Raw genomic sequence first — 22,943 nt, 5'->3', positions numbered from 1 at the left:
GACATGAGTACGGCATATCATCCTCAGACTGACGGTCAGTCTGAGCGAACTATTCAAACTCTTGAGGATATGCTCCGATCTTGTGTTCTTGATTTTGGAGGTAATTGGGATTTGCACCTGCCTTTGATCGAGTTCTCTTATAATAACAGCTATCATTCCAGTATTGGTATGGCCCCATTTGAAGCACTTTACGGTCGTAAGTGCCGCTCCCCGATTTGTTGGAGCGAAGTGGGTGAAACTCAAATCACAGGACCCGAACTTGTTCAAGAGACAACCGATAAAATCGCCAAGATCCGTGATCATCTGCTGACTGCCAGAAGCCGACAGAAGAGTTACGCAGATCGTAGGCGAAAGCCTCTCGAATTTCAAGTTGGTGATCTTGTTCTCCTCAAAGTGTCGCCCTGGAAGGGTGTTGTCCGCTTTGGGAAGAAAGGTAAGCTTGCTCCTCGATATGTTGGTCCATTCAATATTCTCGCGCGTGTGGGAAAAGTTGCCTACAGACTTGACCTGCCGCCCGCGCTCAGTAATGTGCATCCAACGTTCCATGTATCCAATCTCAAGAAGTGTTTAGCTGACGAGAACCTTCACATTCCACTTGATGAAGTTCAAGTTGATGAATCTATGCATTTCGTTGAGAAGCCTGTTGAGATTATGGATCGCGAGGTTAAGCAAACCAAGCGCAGTCGCATCCCTATCGTGAAAGTTCGCTGGGAGTCCACGCGCGGAGCCGAGTTTACATGGGAAAGGGAAGATCAAATGAAGATCAAGTACCCGCACCTGTTCTCTGCGCAACCTACTTCGAGATAAATTTCGGGACGAAATTTCTTAAAGTAGGGGAGACTGTGACATCTGCCCCGATCCGACCCGACCCAGGTACCCGTTTCCCTTATCCGATCTCTTTCTTAATGATTTAATATTTATTTATACTTATACTTTATTTTTAATAATAATATATTTTCCTTCCCGCCTCTTCCTCTCTTTCCTTTCCGCCGTCCCGTCCCTCTTCTTCTCTCTTTCCGCCTTCTTTTCCCTCTTGTCGCCATCCCGCCCTTTAGCCTTGAACCCCCTTTTTCTCTTAACTCTTTGCTGTCCTTTGTTTCTTCCCGCCTAAGGTTGTCTGCGCAGCTCCACGCGCCAGACTCCTTACAAGGAAGCCTGCGCGAAGACCAGTTGTTCCTGCGATACGCGAGGCGAACTGTTCTCGCAGCGCGCTAAGAATTGTAGTTCTTCTTGCAGCGCGCTAAGAACGGTAGTTCTTCCCGCGACGCGCTAAGAATTGTAGTTCTTCTCGCAGCGCGCTAAGAATGGTAGTTCTTCCCGCGACGCGCTAAGGATTTTAGTTCTTCCCGCGGCGCGCTGTGGACTGTTCTCTGTCTGCCTTCGCCCTCGCGCGTGCGCTCGATGCCTTCTCGCGCTAAACCCTTTGAGTCTTCTGTTTAATCTAGCCGTTTACTTTTGTGATGTCTTATCTCCTGTGTTGTTGACCTGACCTATCTTATGTCTGAAAAGCCACTTTTGGCGCAGCATGCGCGCCAACCCCATTGCTTGACAGAAAAAGTGACTGACATTATCTTTTGAGATCTGCTTTTCCATGCTTGACCAGTACCTTTATCTGACTCGCCCATGCCTGTTTACTGTTACCTGTCAGCTTTTCCTTTGTCCCCTGCAGCTGCCATATCTTTTGATATCTTTTGCTTTTGGAATCTTTTACTTTTTGGAGATCTTTTCCCATTTTCTAGGGATTGTGTTCCCTAGGGTTTCCCTATAAATAATAATGTTAATTTCCTAACACTACACACACAAACACTTGTTATCTTCCTCTTCCTTGCTCTCTGCCGTTGATCCTCTGCCGTCTCCTTTCTCTTTGCCTTCGCCTTCTATCCTGTTCTGCCCTGCTTTTCCGGTAATACATATATATTATAATAAATTGTTTAAGTTACTTATTAATTATGCTAACTTATAATCTAGACTTAAAACCAATCGTTAAAACAATAATCTTATTTATAGGTTAACTTGTGCTTTTTTAAAGTTGGTTCTTGCTTTATCTTACACCGCATCGTTTATCAAGTGAGTAATCTCGTACCTAATCCCTTTTTATTTTTAATGTTTTGGGATGTTCATGTGTTCATACAAACTTAGAGTCTTAAACTTATTTATGAACTTTAGTCGCGCAGTATCCCATGTGTTGAGGACGTTTACTTGGCTGTTTATTTGTATGTGTGTATCATTAACCGCTTTGTTCGGCCTATTCCGAAGTTTTCATGGATCCATTGGATGAACACGGGAGACCTATCGTTTACGGTTTTTCTTTGTTTACACTTGCACAGATGTTTTCTTGTTTTTGTGCTCATTTGGGAGCACGGATTGAACTATGAACTATGATCTATTTAGGCTTGATCACAATCTTATTACACCCTTGTTAAACACCAGACATACACGTGTTGCGCGCAGATTTATTGTTATCTATGTATGATATTAAACTTGATTTCTCACCAACACGCAAGTGTTTGACGTTTTATTTTAACACATGTTCAGGTTTGCTGTAGCTACATTTGGAGCTTGTGGACACGTAGGAAGTTTTCTTTATTTTGGACCTAGATTAAAATGTATCAAGACAAGTTATTGCTGTTTTATTATTATGATTTATAATATATTGATTTATGATGATTTATGTTATCTTGTGTTTACGCTGCGCGTGCGCGAATGAATGTATTTATTAAATATTGACACCCAAATAGTGTCACGAGTAATGAAACAATATGTGGCGCCCCGATGTATAATCCGCCTTTGGTCGGGGTGTTACACTTGACGCCCCGTTTAACTCTTTTTAAGTTTTGGGCTAGCATGCACACCGAAATCCAATTTTATACGATTTTACCCGTTACAACTGTTTGAATGGTATTACACTGTCTCACTCGTGTTTGTGCATTTTGAAAGTTATATTTGAATTATTTTACATGCTTTAGGATATTTTAGACTTGTTTATGGTCTTGTATCCTTTAAGGTTACATACATTATTGACGGTCTAGACTCGAGGATGTTAATAGACTTGGTAGAAATTGAATACGAGTAGACCTATTTACTTGGTTCACGTTGGGATGTTTATATATATATATATATATATATATATGTATGTATGTATGTATGTATGTATGTATGTATGTATGTATGAGTATGTGTTACCTTATAGCCTACGGTTGTGCGATGATATTTAGTTCCTCGTGACTAAGAATGATGTGAGTAGGCTTATTGATGTGTGTGTGCATGGTGATCACGGCCGGGTCAAATATATTACTCGGGTTTTAAAATCCCGTGGTGAAGAGGCCCGTTGAATGTTGAATGTTGAGCCATGATCGGGTCAAATATATTACTCGGGATGTACCCGTGGTGGAGAGGCCCGTATCACGTGCTTGGATGTGTTAGCTGTGACCGAGTCAAATATATTACTCGGATTTGACCCGTGGTGTATAGGCTCGTGTCACATGCTTAGGTCTTACCGCGTCCGGGTCAAATATATTACTCGAGTCTCGACTCGTGGTGGAGAGGCCCGTGTACGCGTATTCGACGATGAATTTATTATTTGGTGAGCTATATTAATTATTTTATTATTATCCTCTCTATTGTTTAGAACTATAATTTTGAGATAAAGTATGAAATATTGTTTACGAAAACTTGAACTCACTCAGCTCAAGCTGACTTTGTGTGTATGTTAGTTTGACTTTCAGGTTAAGGATTGGAGGTTACCGTTTGGACGTGCTAGAGACTACTCGGAAGGTTGAAGGCATTTCTGGTCAAGGATTTCAAATAAAACGGATATTTTATTTACATTCGATTTTGGACACTTGTACCCGTGTTTGGGATTTTTAATACTTAAACTTTTTCCGCTGTTATTCACTCTGAACTGGTTTTAAATACAAAGAATTGTTTGGTTTTAAATTTTTGTGAAATTGTGGATGTGATTACCAACTGTAGGATTTCCGGGATTCGGGGTCTTACACCATGTTAGTTGCCCAATTCTTTGATCAACAACAAGGTATTAAGTCTCGGTGTCAAGGACACACACGCTACCAAGACGCTACCGTCGACGTCCTTCATTATTCCCTAACCCTATTTTTCAAATTTCATTAATGGCAGTGTGAGCTTTTCATCTAGAGATTAGCGACACTCTTTTATCCAAGTTCTACTTCGAATCTATTAGTGAACACTGCTTGGTTCAAATTGTATCATTTGTAGTACCAAACAAGTATACGATTTTGATGGAGACTGTAGGATGAAATTTCATTGTACAGATTGTAGGTTTAATTATTTAGTGATTTAGGAGTAATTACTTGTTATTGTTTGTTTATGAAATCTACTTTTAAACATGCTTAATTGCATTATTCAATTGGCTAGTCAAAAATTGAAAACATTTATGTGGTTAAAAATCACTAATTGTAAGAAAATAAAGGTTACTAGATTTATTGCATGTGAATAATGGGGTGATTGGATGGTGGTGTGACAAATTGCGGGAAAGGGAAATTAGAGAAGTATTGTTGTTACTCTGGCACGGGCGATGCGATCGATAATCAGCAGCTGAGGCGACAACCAACAGGTAATGGTTAATTTATTCAGAAAATTATTTTACATGAGTTTTTTTCATGGTCGTTACCATCGACTAATGTTCATTTTTTGGTGACTTTGATACTTCTGATTTAGATTTTGATTATCAACGTCACTTTTCTTCTTACCGTTCGCCAATCGGAAATCTTCTATGGGTGCCGGCGCCCTTTCTTCTTACCACCATCGTACCCCACAGGTAACTACTTATTATTCATCTATATGTTTCATTTTGTATGTGTCGTTTGAGTGGTTTTTGTGATTTTGAATGAAGATTTAAGGTTGTCTTGGTTCAGATTTGCAGAATATGTTTCGGGGTTATTGTTGTTTCGAAAATGCTGGCGAACAACATTAGGATCAAAGCTAGTCATATTACATTTTTCAGCAGCAAGCTCACAAATTACAAGTGACATAAGGATAATAAGTAACGTAACACTTTAAGATTCCTAACTAAAAAAACACTAACTGTCTTATATTGCAAGGGTATTTACGGCATACCTATACAACTTTATATGTTTACATGCTTTAATATGTACTAATATTAATCACTATTTTTCTTGTGAACGCATCATGAATGCAATACCAAGCACGTGCATAAAAGAGTACGACGCTCCCTTACATTTTACAGTTAAGAGTAACAAAGAAATGGAAGCACCGGTTTATGAAGCTTGATGATAATTGAATAAGAGTATTTAAAAGGCGAATTGCTTTATAAACAGTAGAGTAAAATAGTCAAATGCCCAAATCGGTTAAGCATTTCAAAAGCCAGTTGCCATGTTAAAAAAAGTCAAAGACCCAGGTTACTTAGGATATGCAAATGGCAACTTATCAGCTTAATATGTAGACCATTGCCTCACTCAGTATCATTGTGTTCTGGCGAGTGGGATAATTTGTAGTTGTGATTCCTTTTTTTTTGGCTTAATTTATGTCTTTTTTCTTATTTTTGACAGGATGAGTTTTTTTTTTTAATGCCTTTCTTCTTATCCTAAACCCTACTTTGCACTGTCACGCATGATTCAGCTACAATTACAATCAATTTCAGTAAATCACATGAACCTGTGGCACGAAGCGGGTAACACAACTAGTTATGATTGAATTATGTATTCTTAATTAAGACTACTATATTCTTGTTTATAAAGCACTAGAAAGCTTAACTATATGTCTTACAATTTGTCATAAACATTATGAAGGAGATCATTCATGAAGGTTTTCAAATACTCGTCAATAATAGTGTAAGTGTAATTTATTTGTTTGAATATGTTATATTGGTTTGTTTTGACCCATTTCGTTTTGACCTAGCCAAATTTCTTTGTTTAACTTTCTTCTTAAATCGGGGGAGGCAAAGACGAATATACAGGATGGATTTTGATGAAGTTCGAGAAGAATTGAGGGGTTACGCGACACAATTTAGTTTTCGGTAGTGATATGTATGATACTGAATATTAACCAACACTTTTGTTAATTTGGGGAATATTTGAACTATTATGATCTAGAATGTCTAATTTAGAAATGAAATGTATAATTTTAAGCTATATTTTTTGTCATTAATGCAAATTTAAGTAATGATGGAAAATAAAAATAATTAAAAAATTACACGATGACACGCATAAATGCTTGTCGTAAATCGATGTCATGAACGCGTGTTTTAGATGAGTGTCATTAAATTTTTGATCGGGGCGTCCATGACATGCATTTGCGTGTCATCTGTACAAGCATTTTTCAAGTAGTGTTGATTGGAATTTATATGGATTCTACTTGCTTTTCCTTATGCTAAAGACTTTAAAATTTATCAAATGGATGTTAAAAGTGTTTTTTCAAATGGCATAATCAATGAAGAAATTAATGTGTCATAACCTCCCGGTTTTGAGCAGTGAGTCAAACTCATCATGTTTATTAACTTCATAAGGCATTGTCGGAATTAAGCAAGTCCCACGAGCATGGTATGATAGACTTAATACATTCTTGTTTGAGATTGGATATGCTATGGGTACAGAATAGATAATTTATTATTCGTTAAGAAAGATAAATGTTGATATATTGATTGTTCAAATATATGTTGATGATATTATATTTGATTCTACATATCAAAACTTGTGTGATGAATTACTAACAAAATGCATGATGAATTAGAGATGAGTATGATGGGTGAACTTAATTTCTTTATTGGTTTGCAAATTAAACAATATGATGATGGCATATTCATTAATCAATCTAAATATATTCGAGGTACATTGAAAAAGATTAATTTATGAATGGTAAACCTATTGATACACCTATGACAACAACTACTACCTTAACCCAAGATAAGGAAGGTGAAGTATTCGATAGTACTTGGTACAAAGGTATGATTGGGAGCTTGATTTATCAAATGGCAAGTAGACCCGATATTATGTATAGTGTTTGCTATGTGCTAGATTTCAGGAAAATCCAAAGAAAGCATACTATGAAGCCGTCAAGCGCATCTTTCGCTACATCAAGGAAACTATAGAACATGGTCTATGGTATCCAAAAGTGGAAGGCATCGATATCATGTGTTTTTGCCAATGCCGATCATAGTAGATGCACAATTGATAGAAACAGTACAAGTGGTATGCGTGCATTCATGGGACTTGCACTAATAAACCAAGCCTCGGTTGCTCTTTCCAGAAAGAAGTAGAATATATCGCCGCTAGTAGAGCATGTGCACAAGCGTTATGGATGAAATAAACTCGTGAGGACTATGAGGCATGTACTTCTTCCATACCTATATTTTGTGGCAGTAAAAGTGCTATATATCTTAGTAAGAATCCTTTTTTCCATTCTAAAACTAAGTATATCGACAAGAAGCATCTTTCATAGGGATAATGTGCAATAAGGTCATGTTTCATAAATAAGGTTCTTTCGGAAAAAAAACATAGTTAGCATATTCAACAAGCCATTGAAAAGGGACACTTTTCAAATCATGAGATTAGGTCGAGGAAAGTTATAACATAACCCTTGATCAACCTCGGCTATATGGATGGCCAACTCCTACTGAAAATGGCTAAATAACCTTGCACAGTCGATGGAAGCAACCGTTTCCGTAGTGTCATCATATAAGTTTGAGGGAAGCAAACTTCATGGTCGATTTTACCCACCATTGAGTGACCACCAAAGTGACCTTCAAGGAGGCATAATGAATTTCAAAACTGGTCCAATCCACGGTTGTCAAAACTGACCATCCACCAACCGTTAAAGTAACCGTCGAAGAGGCAGTTTTAAAATCAAAATTCAGTCAAGCTCCATAGTCTATATAAGCGACTGCGTATCAACCATCATAGTCCTGACCTTGTTTGTGTGAATGGTTAAAACCCTAGTTTTTCCTCTTCTCCCTCACAAATCATAATCAAAAACTACTCAACCCCAAAACCTCCTCTAGAGCTTCATCCAAAGCTAAATTTTTACTATCTTTCGCTCAAAATTATCACGATCGGACCACAAATTTTTGCTCACCGACCTTAGAGATTATTACGGTTACCACTGCTCTCGATACGTTTCGTCATGGTGGAAATCGCAGTGGTTTTTCATCTTCCCGAGAACCCCAACTCCTCAACCAAAGTACTTGGCAACCAACGACCATATCAGCAAATCAAACTTTTGTTACAACCCGAAAGATACTTGAAGGACGTCATGTTCACATTGGTGGGTCTTACAATATCTCTTCCGTCTTTGCAAAGGTTAGCGGATCATTATGTCCTAAAATCGATGAGCATTATTTTCCTGAATGTTTTAGGGAATTTTATGTTGAATACAATTTTGATGAAGATCAATTTAAGGTTTACCAAACTATATACGAGAAACGATACTCATGGTCCTAAAAAGAATTCAGTATTATGATTGGTTTCTCTTGTGTTGATGCCCATCTTATGGCTTAGCCAAATTCCTCCACCCATACTTGCAACTTGTCTACTTTCTTTGCGGGCATGACTTGCATCCTCATTTGCTGTATATGCAAATATCCTATCCCATAACCTTTATATGAAGGGTGGAAATCATAGAAATATTCCAACTATTATGGCTTACTAGCTATAGTTCACTAAGACAGAAGTGTAAGTCCCTGAAACAGATCGATACAGGATTGATACGGACTATCAGAGGTGTAGAATCCCTCTGATTAACGCTAACAAGATGTAAACGAGTATAACAAAAACAATTCAATTTAAACAATTCTTCTATTGATTGCAAGCATATTACAAACATTACTAGAGCACGTAACTACGAACTAGTTGTTTGTTTTCTCTCGGCAATATGGCTTGAAGTGTGTGGAATGTCTACCGTAAAACCTAAACCGCACTTAACTTATAACTTGTTAAGTTTTCCCGAACCATATATGGCAAACATAAGTAAGTTCGCTTACATAAGTTTGCTCGGGCCCATTACAAACATAAACATAAACTATTGCATACTCAATTACAAATGCGACCAATCTATTAAGTTGTTGTCACACAGAATATGCACCAACGATCTCCCACTTAACAATAGGTTCATAGATTCTTGTTTGTCTTCTCTTGTTTGTCTTCAGTCTTCAGCTTTCAGTCTTCAATTTTCTCAATGACTTCACTCTATATATCTTCTTTATGAGATATCCTGAAATCTTCAATTTTGGCATTACAATTGTTATCCTCCTCCTCTAATGGATTCAGATTCTTAGATCATTATCTTCAAAAACTTATCTCTTTCTGTTCTGTGCTGGTCTTCTATAATCTTCAATTTTTTTATGTAATCATCTTCAACAATCAGCTAACTTTACTCCCCTTGAATTATAGATAGCATCCAAATGTTGTTGAAGAACCTCTAACTTCCCTTAAAAGTATAACTTACTACTAAGTAATTTTGTTGAAGAACTTGCAGCTCACCGACATTAATTTGGAATTTTGGGATCATCAGTATTTACGACTTTATCTGCTCACTAATCTTCAATAAGTTTTAAAATCTTTAAATCTCTTACGACTTTTCTATAACCCTGACTTCTTCTCATTTCCAAATGTCTCCGGACTTCTCCTCATTGAGATGCGAGTTTCTTCAACACGAACTACCAACTTCTCATACGAAAAACAAGTAGAAATATCAAAAAATTTGTAAAAGATTAACCTTTTCAAAAAGCCTAAAAATTTCAATTTTTAAAAGCCATAATCTCCTCTCCCTTGTCATTTAAGAAAATCTTTGAGAAACCGGAGAATAGCCATTAAGTTTGAAAATAAAATAAATAAAATCGAGGAACTAAATATAAACAAAACCATATATAAATGCAAGTATATTTTGTTGGGATCAAATCGTTTTTAGGCTGGCCAAGGAACACTTTTCAACACACACTTATGTAGCTAGATCAGGTCGATTGTCGTTATTGTTGGGCACTTATACCAATGCCCCCAAATACTTACTTAGACATATAAGGCTGGACACAATATATGTTTTTCTAATCAAGTAGGACACACACTTAAAAGCCTATAAACCACTTTATCTATTTTCATTTTAGTTTTACCAAACTGAATCACCCAACTTGACTTAAACATTTTGTCAGATGAACAAAATATTTTTGACACAAAACCTACGAACTCTAAGTGGTCTATCAAGATTAAACGATAGTAGTTTATTTCATGGTGATTTAACTAGACACTTGTCTTAAACTTTTGCTTGTGCGCTTTGCTTTTTGCCTTTTGGTTTTATTTGCTTTGGCATTTTGCATTAAACTATATAGGCTTGTGCCTTTTTGTTTTTTTTTAATACATTGACAGGTGTAAAATTCACCATGTTGGACAAATCACAAACTACCTCAAAACTCTAGTTGCGACATCGCGCAACACAGTGCCGAGCAAAATCTGTCTTCCGCTAGCATCAACATTCATGTATACGCCACCACGAAACATAGTACAGATATACATATGATTTATATATATTGAGTACGAATACAAAAAGTTGGTTTATTACAATTTGGTGATTAAGTGACACAAAGCTTGAGTATGATTCGACCTTCATTCCAGTCCTTACACAAGGTTTATTTAAGCTAACGAGACCATAAGACGTTTCCACCAGACTCATGTTCATTAATTACCTACGGGTCAATAGCCAAACCGCTTGTTCATTCTCAAGATTTGAGCCTACCGAAACATCTACTACAGAGTCTAAGCCTTTCAACTACAGTACCTTGCGTTTGTTCAACTTGCTGTTAACATAAAAGTTTATATCATTTCCCACGTACTTTGAAATTATTTTGTAATTTTTCAGATTTTAAACTGTTTATATATATAGGAAAAGTATAGTTTGAAAACCCTCTTGAGTTGAGAAACCCTATGTAACATCGTTTTTTTTTTTTGTTACATGTAATATATGTTGTAACATTTAATACAAAACATCGAAAACATAAAAAAAATGTTTTGCTATTTTTTTTACATTTTTTTAGTAATTTTTATATATGTTTTCAGGAAAGAGAAAATGTAAATAAACTTTTATATTTTTTATTAACTTTAATTGTGGACCACAAGATTTAATATTTAATTAAAAACATGTGGTTGAGAATGGATTTCTAGAGTTTTTACAACTTAAGTGAGTTTTTATTCTAACCTAACCCTATATATATATATATATATATATATATATATATATATATATATATATATATATATATATATATATATATATATATATATATATATATATATATCAGTGTGTGTGTTCACCTTGTTGTTAGCACATAGGTTTATATCGTTTTTCACATACTTTGAAATCTTTTTATAATTTTTTTGATTTTAAACAGTTTATATATATATATATATATATATATATATATATTAAGAAATAATAGAAACATTTTTTTAATTAATTCATTTTTAAGTGGTTTTTTAGGAAAAACGGTTACTTAAAATTCCTTATCCCATTTAATTTGGATTAAGGGGAAAAAATATTTCAAATACGGGATCATTAGATTTAAACAACCTGAAGCCCAATTTGCATCTTATCAACCCACTTCCAGTTAGACATCAACGCATATAAACAATTTAAAGCTCATATGTAAACATATTTACCCAAATTTGTGCCAAAAGTAGCCTCTATCAACGACTATTTTCTGTTGATAGTCCATCTCTACTACTCCTGCACTCACTAAACAAATTAGTTAGAATGAAGGATCAAAGTCATTACGGTCTTGTATTTTCCAAACTCAACAACATAAGAAAATTCTTTCAAATAACCATCACACTTTTCTTGTGCCTTGGTTTCCATGCCTGTTGATATGTTTATATTTTCATGTTTATTTTACCCTGTTTAACGTCCTTTTGTTTTGAAAATTTGAATTTTGATAATTTAAGTTATAAAAGTCCCCTGTTCCCAAATCATTCAATATAGTTATTATTTGAAAACTGACGATTCTCATATTCTAAATTCATTTTAGTTGATTACAACTGTTTGATCAAAACAAATTAGACTGACCTTTAAATTCATTTTAATCCTGTTAAGCATTTCTAGGTCTGTTAAAATGTTTCTAATATGAGGAATCAGGAGTAAATCTAGATTTATTCATTTGAAAGCAAGGAGTAAACTCATTACCCCTATTTACTCTTGTTTCCTCTTTGACCCTGCCATTTTTATTTGGTGATTGTTTCTTTATCTTGTCACCATATTACTTTCCACTCTTATAAGGATAAATGCTTATCCAGTCTATTCAAGCTTCAAATGTTTAGTGGGGAGATTAAAAGTTCATACCAAAAAGAAAAGTTTTTATAAGAAATCATCCAACCATCTTACTTGTAATTTAAGGGGTTAACACTAGATACTGTTCTAATGTTTTGACAAATGAGAAATCATCATAAGTTGGTGATCCAAGACGGAACACACTATCTTTGCATAGTGTTGTTTTGTATTGGGTTAGGAACTCTATCTTGATAGAGAGTTTATTATTATTAGGTGAAGGCTCACTATCTTGACAAACTGAGTTTAGAAGAAATTGTAAAGCTATTCATCACTGGTGTGCTTGGTGAAGAAGGTGATCACATCCTTTGAAGAGTGAAACGTTTGTATTGCTGATCTCATTAGGGAGACGTGTAACACCCCGGCTTTAAGCGGAATACGCCCAGGTGTAACGTACAGATCATTCATAAGCTCGTAACGCTATTAAAGTGATATTAATTATAATTAATTCATTTCATATCATCAAAAGTACACACATTGTTCATAAATAAAAAGAAAAACAGTAACACTTCATCGGGAAAGTAAACAAGTTTTTTATTTCAATATCCTAAGGCATACTAATGATCTTCGTCCTTAGCACACCATTGATTCAACCTGTAGCACGTTGAAAATAATATATTTTATCAACAATTAAGTTGGTGAGCTTTCATAAGTTTTTTGCGTATACATATATATAGAAAACTCGAGATTCAACAATCGTCATGCAATAAGTATTCAAGCGTAAAGTAAATGAAATCAAATAGTGTCGTCCTCCTGTTCATTTAGTCGAAGCCGTTGAAGTTGGGGAAATGAGAACCACCTTACGTAAACAACCGAAGTCGTAACGTTAGACAGCGCGGGTACGTCCCGTCGGACCCTCCCACTATGTGTATGCGTTTGTGTTTGCGTAACTTCCACCAATAAAACAATAAACACGTTGCAAGTAAGTTCACGTATAATCATAAACAATATGCACGAATAATATTAACATGTACGATATAAGTGAATCGGTTTGTAAACAAGCGCATAACTAACGAAAGAAAAACTCGCGACGTGCTACACCCCAAAACATTAAAAAGCATTAAGAATGGGGTTATGAAGAACTCACCTTCGCAATCAATGATAAACGAGAAAACGAAATCCGAAAATGTGTCAAAGAAACCGAGACGAACAATCCACACGAACTATAAAAATAAATATGAAATTTAAAGACTAATCTATCGGGATTGAAAAGTTATATATATTTGGTTAACGGGACAATGCATTATTTTAGTTTATAGCATTATAATATTATATTATTTTAATATTATAACTTTTAACACTAATATGAGAGTTACAATATTACAAGATACGGTTTTTAAATGGTAATCATATCATGAAGAATATTTAAGTTAACGAATTTAAAGTTTAAGAATTTAAAAGCTAACGAAACATAAAGCTATTTTTAATGAAATATAGGTTAACAATCATATTTCGGTTAAATAAATATAAGCTAGCAAATTTTTAACAAATCATTTAAAGTTTAACGATTTATAAGCTAACGAACTAACATTAACAAATTGAAGTTTATTGAAACCAATATTAACGATTTAATGAGAAGGAATTATTATATTAGTGTAAATATTATTATCTAATAACTTGTTATTAATATGGCGATTGTATTAGTCTTTACAAAGCCTGGATTTTAAAGATGTGATTTTATCTCAAAAAAAAGATTATGTTATTGGATTAAAAACTAATGGATTTTAAAGTTATAAAGTTAACGAAAAAGAAACTATAAAATAATATTGACAGGTTTCACAAAAAGATTTAGTTGGTTTTTGGGTGAAAATGGTAAAATATAATTCTTAATAATTTTTATTTAGCTTAAAATAATTTTATTTAATTTATTATGATTTTTAAATTATAAGTAAAATGGTTAAAATGAATACCAAAAAAGAGACGCAATGATCCGGATTCGAATCTCGGTCTCCTCCTTGTTAAACCAGTTGCTTAACCACCAGACCAGTTTATGAATTTGATTAAGTTACAGAAACAAAATAAATATAAAAGCATGTTCATATTCATCATCTTCCTAACCAAACCCTAGGTTTCAATTCCTTCAAATGGTTCCATGTACATTCAATCCAAGTTAGGGATTTTATTAGACGTTTCAAAACTAATACAATTCATATAAAAATTACCCGGAAAGATGCCGTTTTGACGGAGGACACGAGCTCGCCGGAAAATATCTTTGACGAAGAAATTAGTGATTAAAGAGAGTTTATCAGATGGAATAGAAGATTGGGACGAGTTTAGATGATTGATTTGGTCCTATTTATACTAATAATCGGAGTGTAAAATGTTTAATGGTCGTTATTGAATTTCTATAATTACTCCGGCCAGTTACACGAGGTCTACGGGATTAAATTGCTCGTTACAAGCTGTTATAATGAATTATTGACGATGATTAAAGTTGGTTGTTTTATTCTATGGCCGTTATACAAATTAATTGGATTGAGGAGCGAGAGTAGGGGATAAAATGGTTCGCTGGATGTTCGAGGACGGTAGCCGGAAGTTTCTGCCGGAAAAACGAGACAACAGGGGTGGCGGCAGCTGGGTTGGGTAGTTTAATATAATTTAAACTAATTTTTCACTTTATGTCCCTGTAGTTTGAGCATGCTTTTAGTTCTAGGTTAAAGTATATTTACATTTTAAACCTTGGGCTTAGGAATGTGTAAAAGATGTTTTACAAAAATTATAATTTATAAACTCGATCCCGAACTTTGTGTAATAAGTTATAAAGCTTGGATATTATATTATGCTCGTAAAATTTGCAACTCGTTTAACTTTTAATGAAACTTTAAACCTTGGAGTTTCGATAACCGAACGAAATGAAAAAAAGAAAACGAACAAGCGATAAATGTAACTCCGTGTAAATAGTATTTTAACGATGCACGTTAAACACGATCACAATGAAATGACGAAACGGCTCGTTTTAACAAATACAAATACTAATTCAAATAACGTTTAACGAAAGTCATATAGATACACGAAACGAACTTGAGGAGTATATATTTATACATATATTTATAAACGAAACCAAAAATTTAAAAACGGGCCGGGTTTTTGGGTTTAAAATTAACGAATGTTACAAGACGCTTGCGAAAAAAAAACTCTCGATTGAGGATCAGGGAGAAGACATGGAGTAAATTAGTTAACATTCACTGGAACCTCTTTAAATCAAGTTGTATCTTCTCAAACCATTAGTTCTTTATTTATTTATGATTATTACTATAAATTGTGAAAAAAGTTTAAAAAAGTCACCAGCTTGTTAAACTCAGACTAAAGATAACAAAAACTACTCATCCCCTCCCAAATCCTCCTCCCCCCCCCCCCCCCCCCCCCCCACCCACCCCTCTCCAAAAAAAAATAAATAAAATAATTTCTAAAAAAAGTCATCAGCTTGTTAAACTCAGAGTAAAGGATAACAAAAACTACTCATCCCCTCCCAAATCTCCCACCCCCCCCCCCCAACCCCAAAAAAAAAAGATTTCCACACATCCCTTTAGCTTTAAAAGGAATTCAAAAAACTAAAATTATGATCTTTTTGGGAGATAACTAACCTTAATTATAAACTCTAGATCTTGGTTAGAAGAAAGTGATTACTTCGAACCTTTTAACTTGATTCCATATATGTTACTAGGAATGAGATCGGTACCGTATTGATACCGGTACCGACACCGAGACGGTACAGGTATTGAAGATAAAAATTCAGGAAATACCGGTACCGTACTCTAACATACCGTACCGATCCCGAAACTCAAAACTTTGGTACCGAATCAGTACCGACATCGATACCGATTTCGATACCGGTAGCAAATTTGTTTATCCCTATATGTTACTTTTCAATTAAAAGTTGTTCCTTACCACTCTACGAGATTATAATTACCCTTAACTATACTTTAAGTATAAGTGGGCTCTTTATTTATTAATAGGTATTTAAACGATGAAATTTGTTGTTAAACTAGATTTTCATCCGGCGCATTGCGTCGGGACAGTTGGTAAAACCTCAACTTTGAAACTCGGGTGTTGGTAGAATCCGAGCGTTGGTAAAGTCTGAGCGTTACATCGATGAGTTGACGCGAATTCAGTTAGTATCGTTTACGTTCGTTACAGTACAATGTACATACACCATTAACATGTAAAAAAGTATATTCATCAAATTAACATATAAAAAAATAAATTCTTTAAAACCACGTTTGTTTGGTCGGTAAACCTGGGCGGTGGTAAAACCCAATCCTTATTGGTGCCGGGCATTAAGGCGGTGACTTGACACAAATTCGGTAGGTTCTGGCTAGGTTGCGTTTGTCACGGTACCGGAGCTAAAAAAGAGAAAAATATATAAAAATTGAGTAGACCAATGAGGTGGTATCGGTCAGTAAACTCGAGCGTTGGTAAGACCGAGCGTTGTCAGTCCCGGGCGTCGAGACGTTGTATCTGTGTGAATTCGGTCGATTTCCGTCACGTTCGTTATGATATCGGAATTAAAACAAACTATAGAAAAAACAAAATTGTCATTTGGTCAGCTTCCATTATGTTCGTTGCGATACTAGAATAAAAAAAATGCTATGAACAAGTATGATGCCGCCAAGTGACCCAATGGCAACTTAGCGGTAATAAACTTTTGTTTTATATATATTAGATTATTAGAATTGAGCTCTTTATAAATGGGCTATTTAGTTAAAGGTTAGCTGTTTGATGAGAATTGTGTTTAAAAATGAAGTGGATTCACCCTACAAAAAATCACTATAGTCACTCAAAAACCACTACGCAAAACTACTATGCAACAAAAAAAGAAAAAGAAAAAAGTCACTGTAGTCACTTGACTCCGGGGTTAGTACGGTGAGTCTACCCCTGGTAACAACTTTTATTAACATATAGTTTGTAGTAGCTGGTTGATATATAGGTTTTTTTTAGAAGAATGGCAACAATACTTTAACTTTTAGGTATGCTTCAATGTAAATTTTATTCAAGTCATTTATGTTTCTTTACACTCTTGGGTTAGCACAGGGTTAATTACAACTAGCGTCCAAAACTAAAAAATATTATTTAGTTGATAATATTTTTTTCAACAACGCTATTATTGAATCCACGATAATGATATCAATTGCTTTTAATATATAATTGATAAACTAGCATCCAAATTTAACAAAAAACTTTGAAAAAGATAACATTGCGCTCTGTAGCTTTAGAAGGTACATAATCATCATTTATTTAGTTGTTTAACTCATATATAGATATTAGTGCATTTCAATGTCTTCCTTAGCTTCTTGTAATTCTGATTGGCATTGAATTTCCTTGCTCTTTCCCCATAACACGATGTAGAGTCCTATCACAATGAGCACCGACCCAAACACCCTGCGACCAACATTAAATTTAGCTCATGTATACAAATAATAGAAACCTTTTTATTAGACCATGTGTAATTTATATGGGCATTACCTTCCAAGGTATAATTTCTCTAGTTACGACGTTAATTATATATCTTCACTGATAAATTAAATAATATTTTGAAAAGCGTACTTACGTTCCAAGGTATAATTTCTCACGCAAAAATGCCCAGCTCAATGCTGCAACGATAACCAACAGCAAAGGGCTAAACACGGAAACAAATAGTGCTCCTTTTCTATTGATACACCATGACATGATGCAAACGCCTATCCCGGAACATGCGACTCCCTGCATATCATATAAGTATTATTTGATGATCCATTCAATCATATATACAGAAAACATACATACCGCATATATACTAGCCAATGCCTGATGCCTGGATACAACGACCATTCACTTAAACGTGGCTCCATGATTACACCAAATACGCAACATTGCACAGTCCCCATCAGCAGCATCAAAGCGGCGATTGAATAGGGAGCAGGATACTTGTTGCCCATTCTGGCCTAATCGAATATATATGTTGTTGAGCAAATTGGTTAAATTAATTTGTATTTCGATGAATGAATATGACTACTTACTTGGATAATAAACCAGATTAACCATGTCAAAGCACTGACGATGACTAGAATCGGTCCGAGGATGTTCCATTGGGTGTGGTCAGAATGATCACTAGCAGCAATCTTTAAATGAATACTTGATCCACGAATGGGTATGAGAGGGCCATGGTACAAAGCCAATACCATGGCACCCCCTACTCCAAGTATTGTTCCCGTCAACTTTGCTTGTCCTCCCAATGTCTTCAACTTTGCATTTTCTTGTCTACGCAACAAATTATTAAATTTATTAAATGGAACCATATATATATATATATATATGTATGTGTGTGTGTGTTTGTGTGTGTGTGTGTGAGCACGCGCGCGCTAATTGGCTAATTAATTTCTTAAAATTGACATCGACCCTTTAATTTTATTACTTGAATGCAACCGCAAGTATAAAAGTGAGCCCTGGCAGTAGATTCGATAACGCACACCCAATGGTTGGTGTCGTGTTCTTCAAACCAACAAAGTATGTGATCGGGTTCAACGCCAACCCAAAAAAGGAGCAGAAGAAAATTTGGATGAGAATGGGCATCGTCATTGGAGGTCTTTTCCCCCTACAACAGATAACAAAAATTATACTACTTTTCACCATTTGTGTAGATTTTCTTATGTGATACATATTATTTATATTAACCAACTGTAAAACATTTTACATTTTTAATGAAAATATTCCAGCCGATAAATAATATATGAAACACAAGAGTATATATATATATATAACTAATAAAGAAACCAGGAAATATATACCTTTCGACGAAATAAGCCAAAGGGACAATAACAAGAGAAGCAAAGATTTGACGATAAGCCACGTGGATGTAAGGATTCATCCCAGAGTCCATTGCGAGTTTGGAGAAGATGTTCATACCTGCAAACTCAAACTGCACAAGTACCATCAGCAACGCAGGTAACAGATCTTGCATCATTGCTATGCTACCTGTGAGTTTGCTATTACTTTCTAATTTTTGAATGTAGTCATGAAAGATATGACTGACTAGCTTATATAGATTCTCTTGGTTGCAAAACTTGCCTGTCATATGTCACAATTAGCATCACTGCCATGAGTCTACCGTGAATTAGTTTCCTTCATCACATGAATATGTGCATCAGTTAAATCATAAAAAGAAGCAATAGGTTATGCCTTTCTTCTTCTCTTTTTCGCATGGTTTTCACATGGCTCAGCTTACTGCATTTTGAGCGTACTAATCACTACTTATTGCATGTGATTATAAATATTGACCGCTTATGAATTACATATTAATTGTCATTTGATAGTAACAAAATAACTAAAAAAAAATTGTTACAAAAGATGTAAACATGTATAAGGGGCTCTTAGTAAAAAAATTAAACACAGCATATAAAGTTAATAACAACGATAATGGTTACTTATAAATGAAAAGTAATGATTATTTACTGCTAATTAATGAACCAAAATAAACTTGTTGAAACATCTTTCCTTCTAAATAATAAAAACAAAACAATGTGGTTAACGAATATCCAAAAGAGTTCTTAACAAATAATTAAACACGGTATAGTATATCTTAATAATACTGATTACCAAAAGAAAAATAACATAAACTTTTTGAAACATCTTTACTTCTAAAAAAAAGAAAAAGAAAAATGTTATAACTGAAAAAGATGTAAACAAGTTTAATGCATTCGTAGTAAATAATTAAACAAGGTATATATATTAGTAATAATGATTACCAAGCGAAAAGTAACAAACTTATTGAAACATCATTACTTCTACTTTAAAGCATTCACATGGGAAATCCGTAAGTATTTCTTTTAAACATTAGACGTTGTTAGATATTGCAACCACCTACGCACCTAGAGTATACCCCCACAAAGCTAAATTTGAAAATGAGAAATCAGAGGCAATACAAGCAATCATGTAGGTTACTTGTGGACAATTTGAAAATGGAAAAATGGTTGAATGTTTAACGATAATATATGGAGGGCGATAAATGCAATACGGAAAACCAATTCAACCTCTTTTTTGTTCTGCACCATGTAGTGAAAAACAAAGTGGTCATGTTAATTCTTTAAGTAAAATAACTATAGAAATACCATAATTTAATTATAGAGAAGGTATGAAATACCATAATTTAATTAAAGAGAAAGTGGTCATGTTAATTCTTTAAGTAAAATAACTATAGAAATACCATAATTTAATTATAGAGAAGGTATGAAATACCATAATTTAATTAAAGAGAACAAAATACCTGTTTTTTATGGTGATTTTTTTCTTAAAATCCAATCTATCTATATATATAATTGTTTACATAAAAGTGTCGCGATGTAGTTGCTCCTCATCCCCTCTCGGATCACCAGATTGCTTCATTCCTGAATGGTGACTTCTTATGCTTTTGACCCGAATTCACGGGTATGGGTCTTACCAAACCAATAATCCTTAAACAGATTATAACATCTCATTTATTTATAAAACCTTTCATCATCAAACAATAATTTTCGCGGGTCATATGTCTAACGAAACCCGGATAATTCTTAAACGGGTTATAGCATCTCAATTATTTGTGAAACCCCTTAATCATCAAACACTAATTTTTGCGGGTCATGGGTCTCACCAAACCCGGATGACCCTTTAACGGGTTATAAGATCTCATTTATTTGTGAAACTTTTTTAACATCAAACCTTAATATAATTTCTCTTATCTACATATTCACTGTCGCCGGTCTATCCTTTCAATCACCGGTTTACTTATGATTACCACCCACCATCGTCAACCTTACCTTTCATGCATCAACCACCATCGTAACCTGCATTAACCATGTAAGTCCCGTGACGGATCTTTCAATGTGATATCAAGATACGTAATGATTAGGCGGAAATTAATCGCTAAGTTGATTCTATAAAACAATCAAGAACACACCAAACATGATAAAGAAGCTTCAAAACACACATATATTATACATCGGGTGCTTAAGCCCTTTTGTCAACTTACACGGGTAAAATAATAATGAACAACCCTAACTTCGTTAACATACATGAATATATATCCTACCAACTAGGCCCAAACCAATCTAAAAGCCCACCGAGATCAACTGATCTGATTTACAAACAAAAGCCCAAAGCTAAAATCAATATTACAAGCATAAACCACAAATACGACCCAACATTCTCCCCCTTGGTTTATTGCTTGATTTCAGCCATTTATCAAAATGCCAACCGAAGACGCTCTACATGCTTCTATACTTTCATTTCGGTCTTCCGGCGTATATACTGTGGCTTCTAAAAAGACACTTGGAAGTTGAGTGTCTTATTTAGTGCCTTTATTCTGGTAATGTTAACCCCGGCTAGTAATCAGGCACAAGTCATGCTACTTCCCAACATAAGTAGATGATCATGACTTTTGTTAATGAAAACAGCAACAGATATTAGGCTTGATTGACTCAGAAGTGTCAAACACGATGTATCTTTGGTAGAACCAACGAATCCACGGTCACGGTTTGACCGAGAATGCTTCAAAATGTCCTCAAGCCGAAGATCTCTCTGGTTGATCAGGAGAATCTGGTCAGTCCACACCGAAAACCTGAGAACACCATCCATCGTCATCATCACATCACCAATCACCATTGATGACCAAACCTGTGATTGCAAACAATGACGAAAACAAAGTTTAGTAACTTAAAGAGAAATAAACTTACAAAACTTGTAAATCAGTTGTATCTAAAAATCGAACCGATCATCACCGTAAATCCTTCAACCATACTGATTATGGAAACACCTTGGATAGGTTTCTTTACCTTTTAAAGAAATATGATTGAAAACATAAGGAGACAAGAAATGATTGATGACGGCAAGTAGGTGAGAGATTTGATGGTTATAATTTCAGAAGGTTATGGAAGATATTGGAAGATGCAAATTTCAAGAGTGATTAACAAAGTGCAATGAGTGGCTTTTAAACTTCCAAGACACAACTGTCTAGGCCGAGAACACATATGGACCGAGAACGCGTATGGACCGAGAACAGTTACTTGTATGCCCCACCCTTGTAGTTCCCTGGTGCCCCTTTAAGCTTATAAAAAACAAATTTAATTTGTAATAATTTTCATATATATATATATACAAGTTTGTTTGTTATTTATTTAAATTTTGGCGATCAAGACACTAACGGGCTCGTGTATGACTGGGTAATTACTTTTCTGCCTATCATTCGGAGAGATGTATCTAGGGACATGCAAACATCTTCAAAATGAATCTCCACGATAAGTTTAGCAGATTTAATTTATATCACTTCAAACTTTTACTTATCATGGAAAGCTACCATACACATCAATTACTAATCAGAAGCTTTTAGCTTAATAACTTCACACGTTAGGCACACATAATCAATTTATCTATCATTTCTCAAGGGTTGGATCAATTTTCATTTGAAAATATTTTAAGCTTCTATTAAGCTTTAGCTAAATAATAATATCACTTCCCATATGATAATTTTGAAGACAATTTTAAATTCAGTCACCCCAGTCATCTTCAGTTTTCAGGTGAATGGCCATCCCATGTGTCTACAGGTAGACAATAGGACCAAACACATACGAGTATACGTCCCTCAAACCTAGGTGACCGACATAATTTTCAGTGAAAGAATCAAAACAAAGTTTATGTTC

The 22,943-nt window shown here is 34.8% G+C and overlaps 1 protein-coding gene across 1 annotated transcript; it reads right to left on the bottom strand.

Annotated features, from left to right (window-relative positions):
* Positions 1 to 17,558: 17,558 nt before the first annotated feature.
* On the bottom strand, positions 17,559 to 19,245 carry LOC143588366 (WAT1-related protein At1g09380-like). The gene is made up of 6 exons (XM_077069387.1): positions 19,062 to 19,245; positions 18,689 to 18,868; positions 18,294 to 18,534; positions 18,072 to 18,218; positions 17,846 to 17,997; positions 17,559 to 17,676 (listed from the first exon to the last, which is right to left on the bottom strand). The coding sequence occupies exons 1-6, from the start codon at positions 19,235 to 19,237 to the stop codon at positions 17,559 to 17,561; spliced, it is 1,014 nt and encodes a 337-aa protein (XP_076925502.1). The 5' UTR covers positions 19,238 to 19,245.
* Positions 19,246 to 22,943: the final 3,698 nt, after the last annotated feature.

Source organism: Bidens hawaiensis, unplaced genomic scaffold, assembly GCF_021521415.1.
Source record: "Bidens hawaiensis isolate Kalapana, Puna unplaced genomic scaffold, B.hawaiensis_p1.1 tig00036345_1, whole genome shotgun sequence".
NCBI classification, from domain to species: domain Eukaryota; kingdom Viridiplantae; phylum Streptophyta; class Magnoliopsida; order Asterales; family Asteraceae; genus Bidens; species Bidens hawaiensis.
Note: the sequence above shows the minus strand (reverse complement) of the source record. Positions and strands in the feature narration are given on the sequence as shown.

Excerpts from the sequence above, each read along its gene's own strand:
- LOC143588366 (XM_077069387.1), bottom strand. The coding sequence starts at position 19,237 with ATGATGCAAGATCTGTTACCTGCGTTGCTGATGGTACTTGTGCAGTTT. Across the intron at positions 18,535-18,688 it reads ATACTTGCGGTTGCATTCAA|ACAAGAAAATGCAAAGTTGA; the intron begins GTAATAAAATTA and ends TTTGTTGCGTAG. Across the intron at positions 18,219-18,293 it reads TAATCTGGTTTATTATCCAA|GCCAGAATGGGCAACAAGTA; the intron begins GTAAGTAGTCAT and ends ATATTCGATTAG.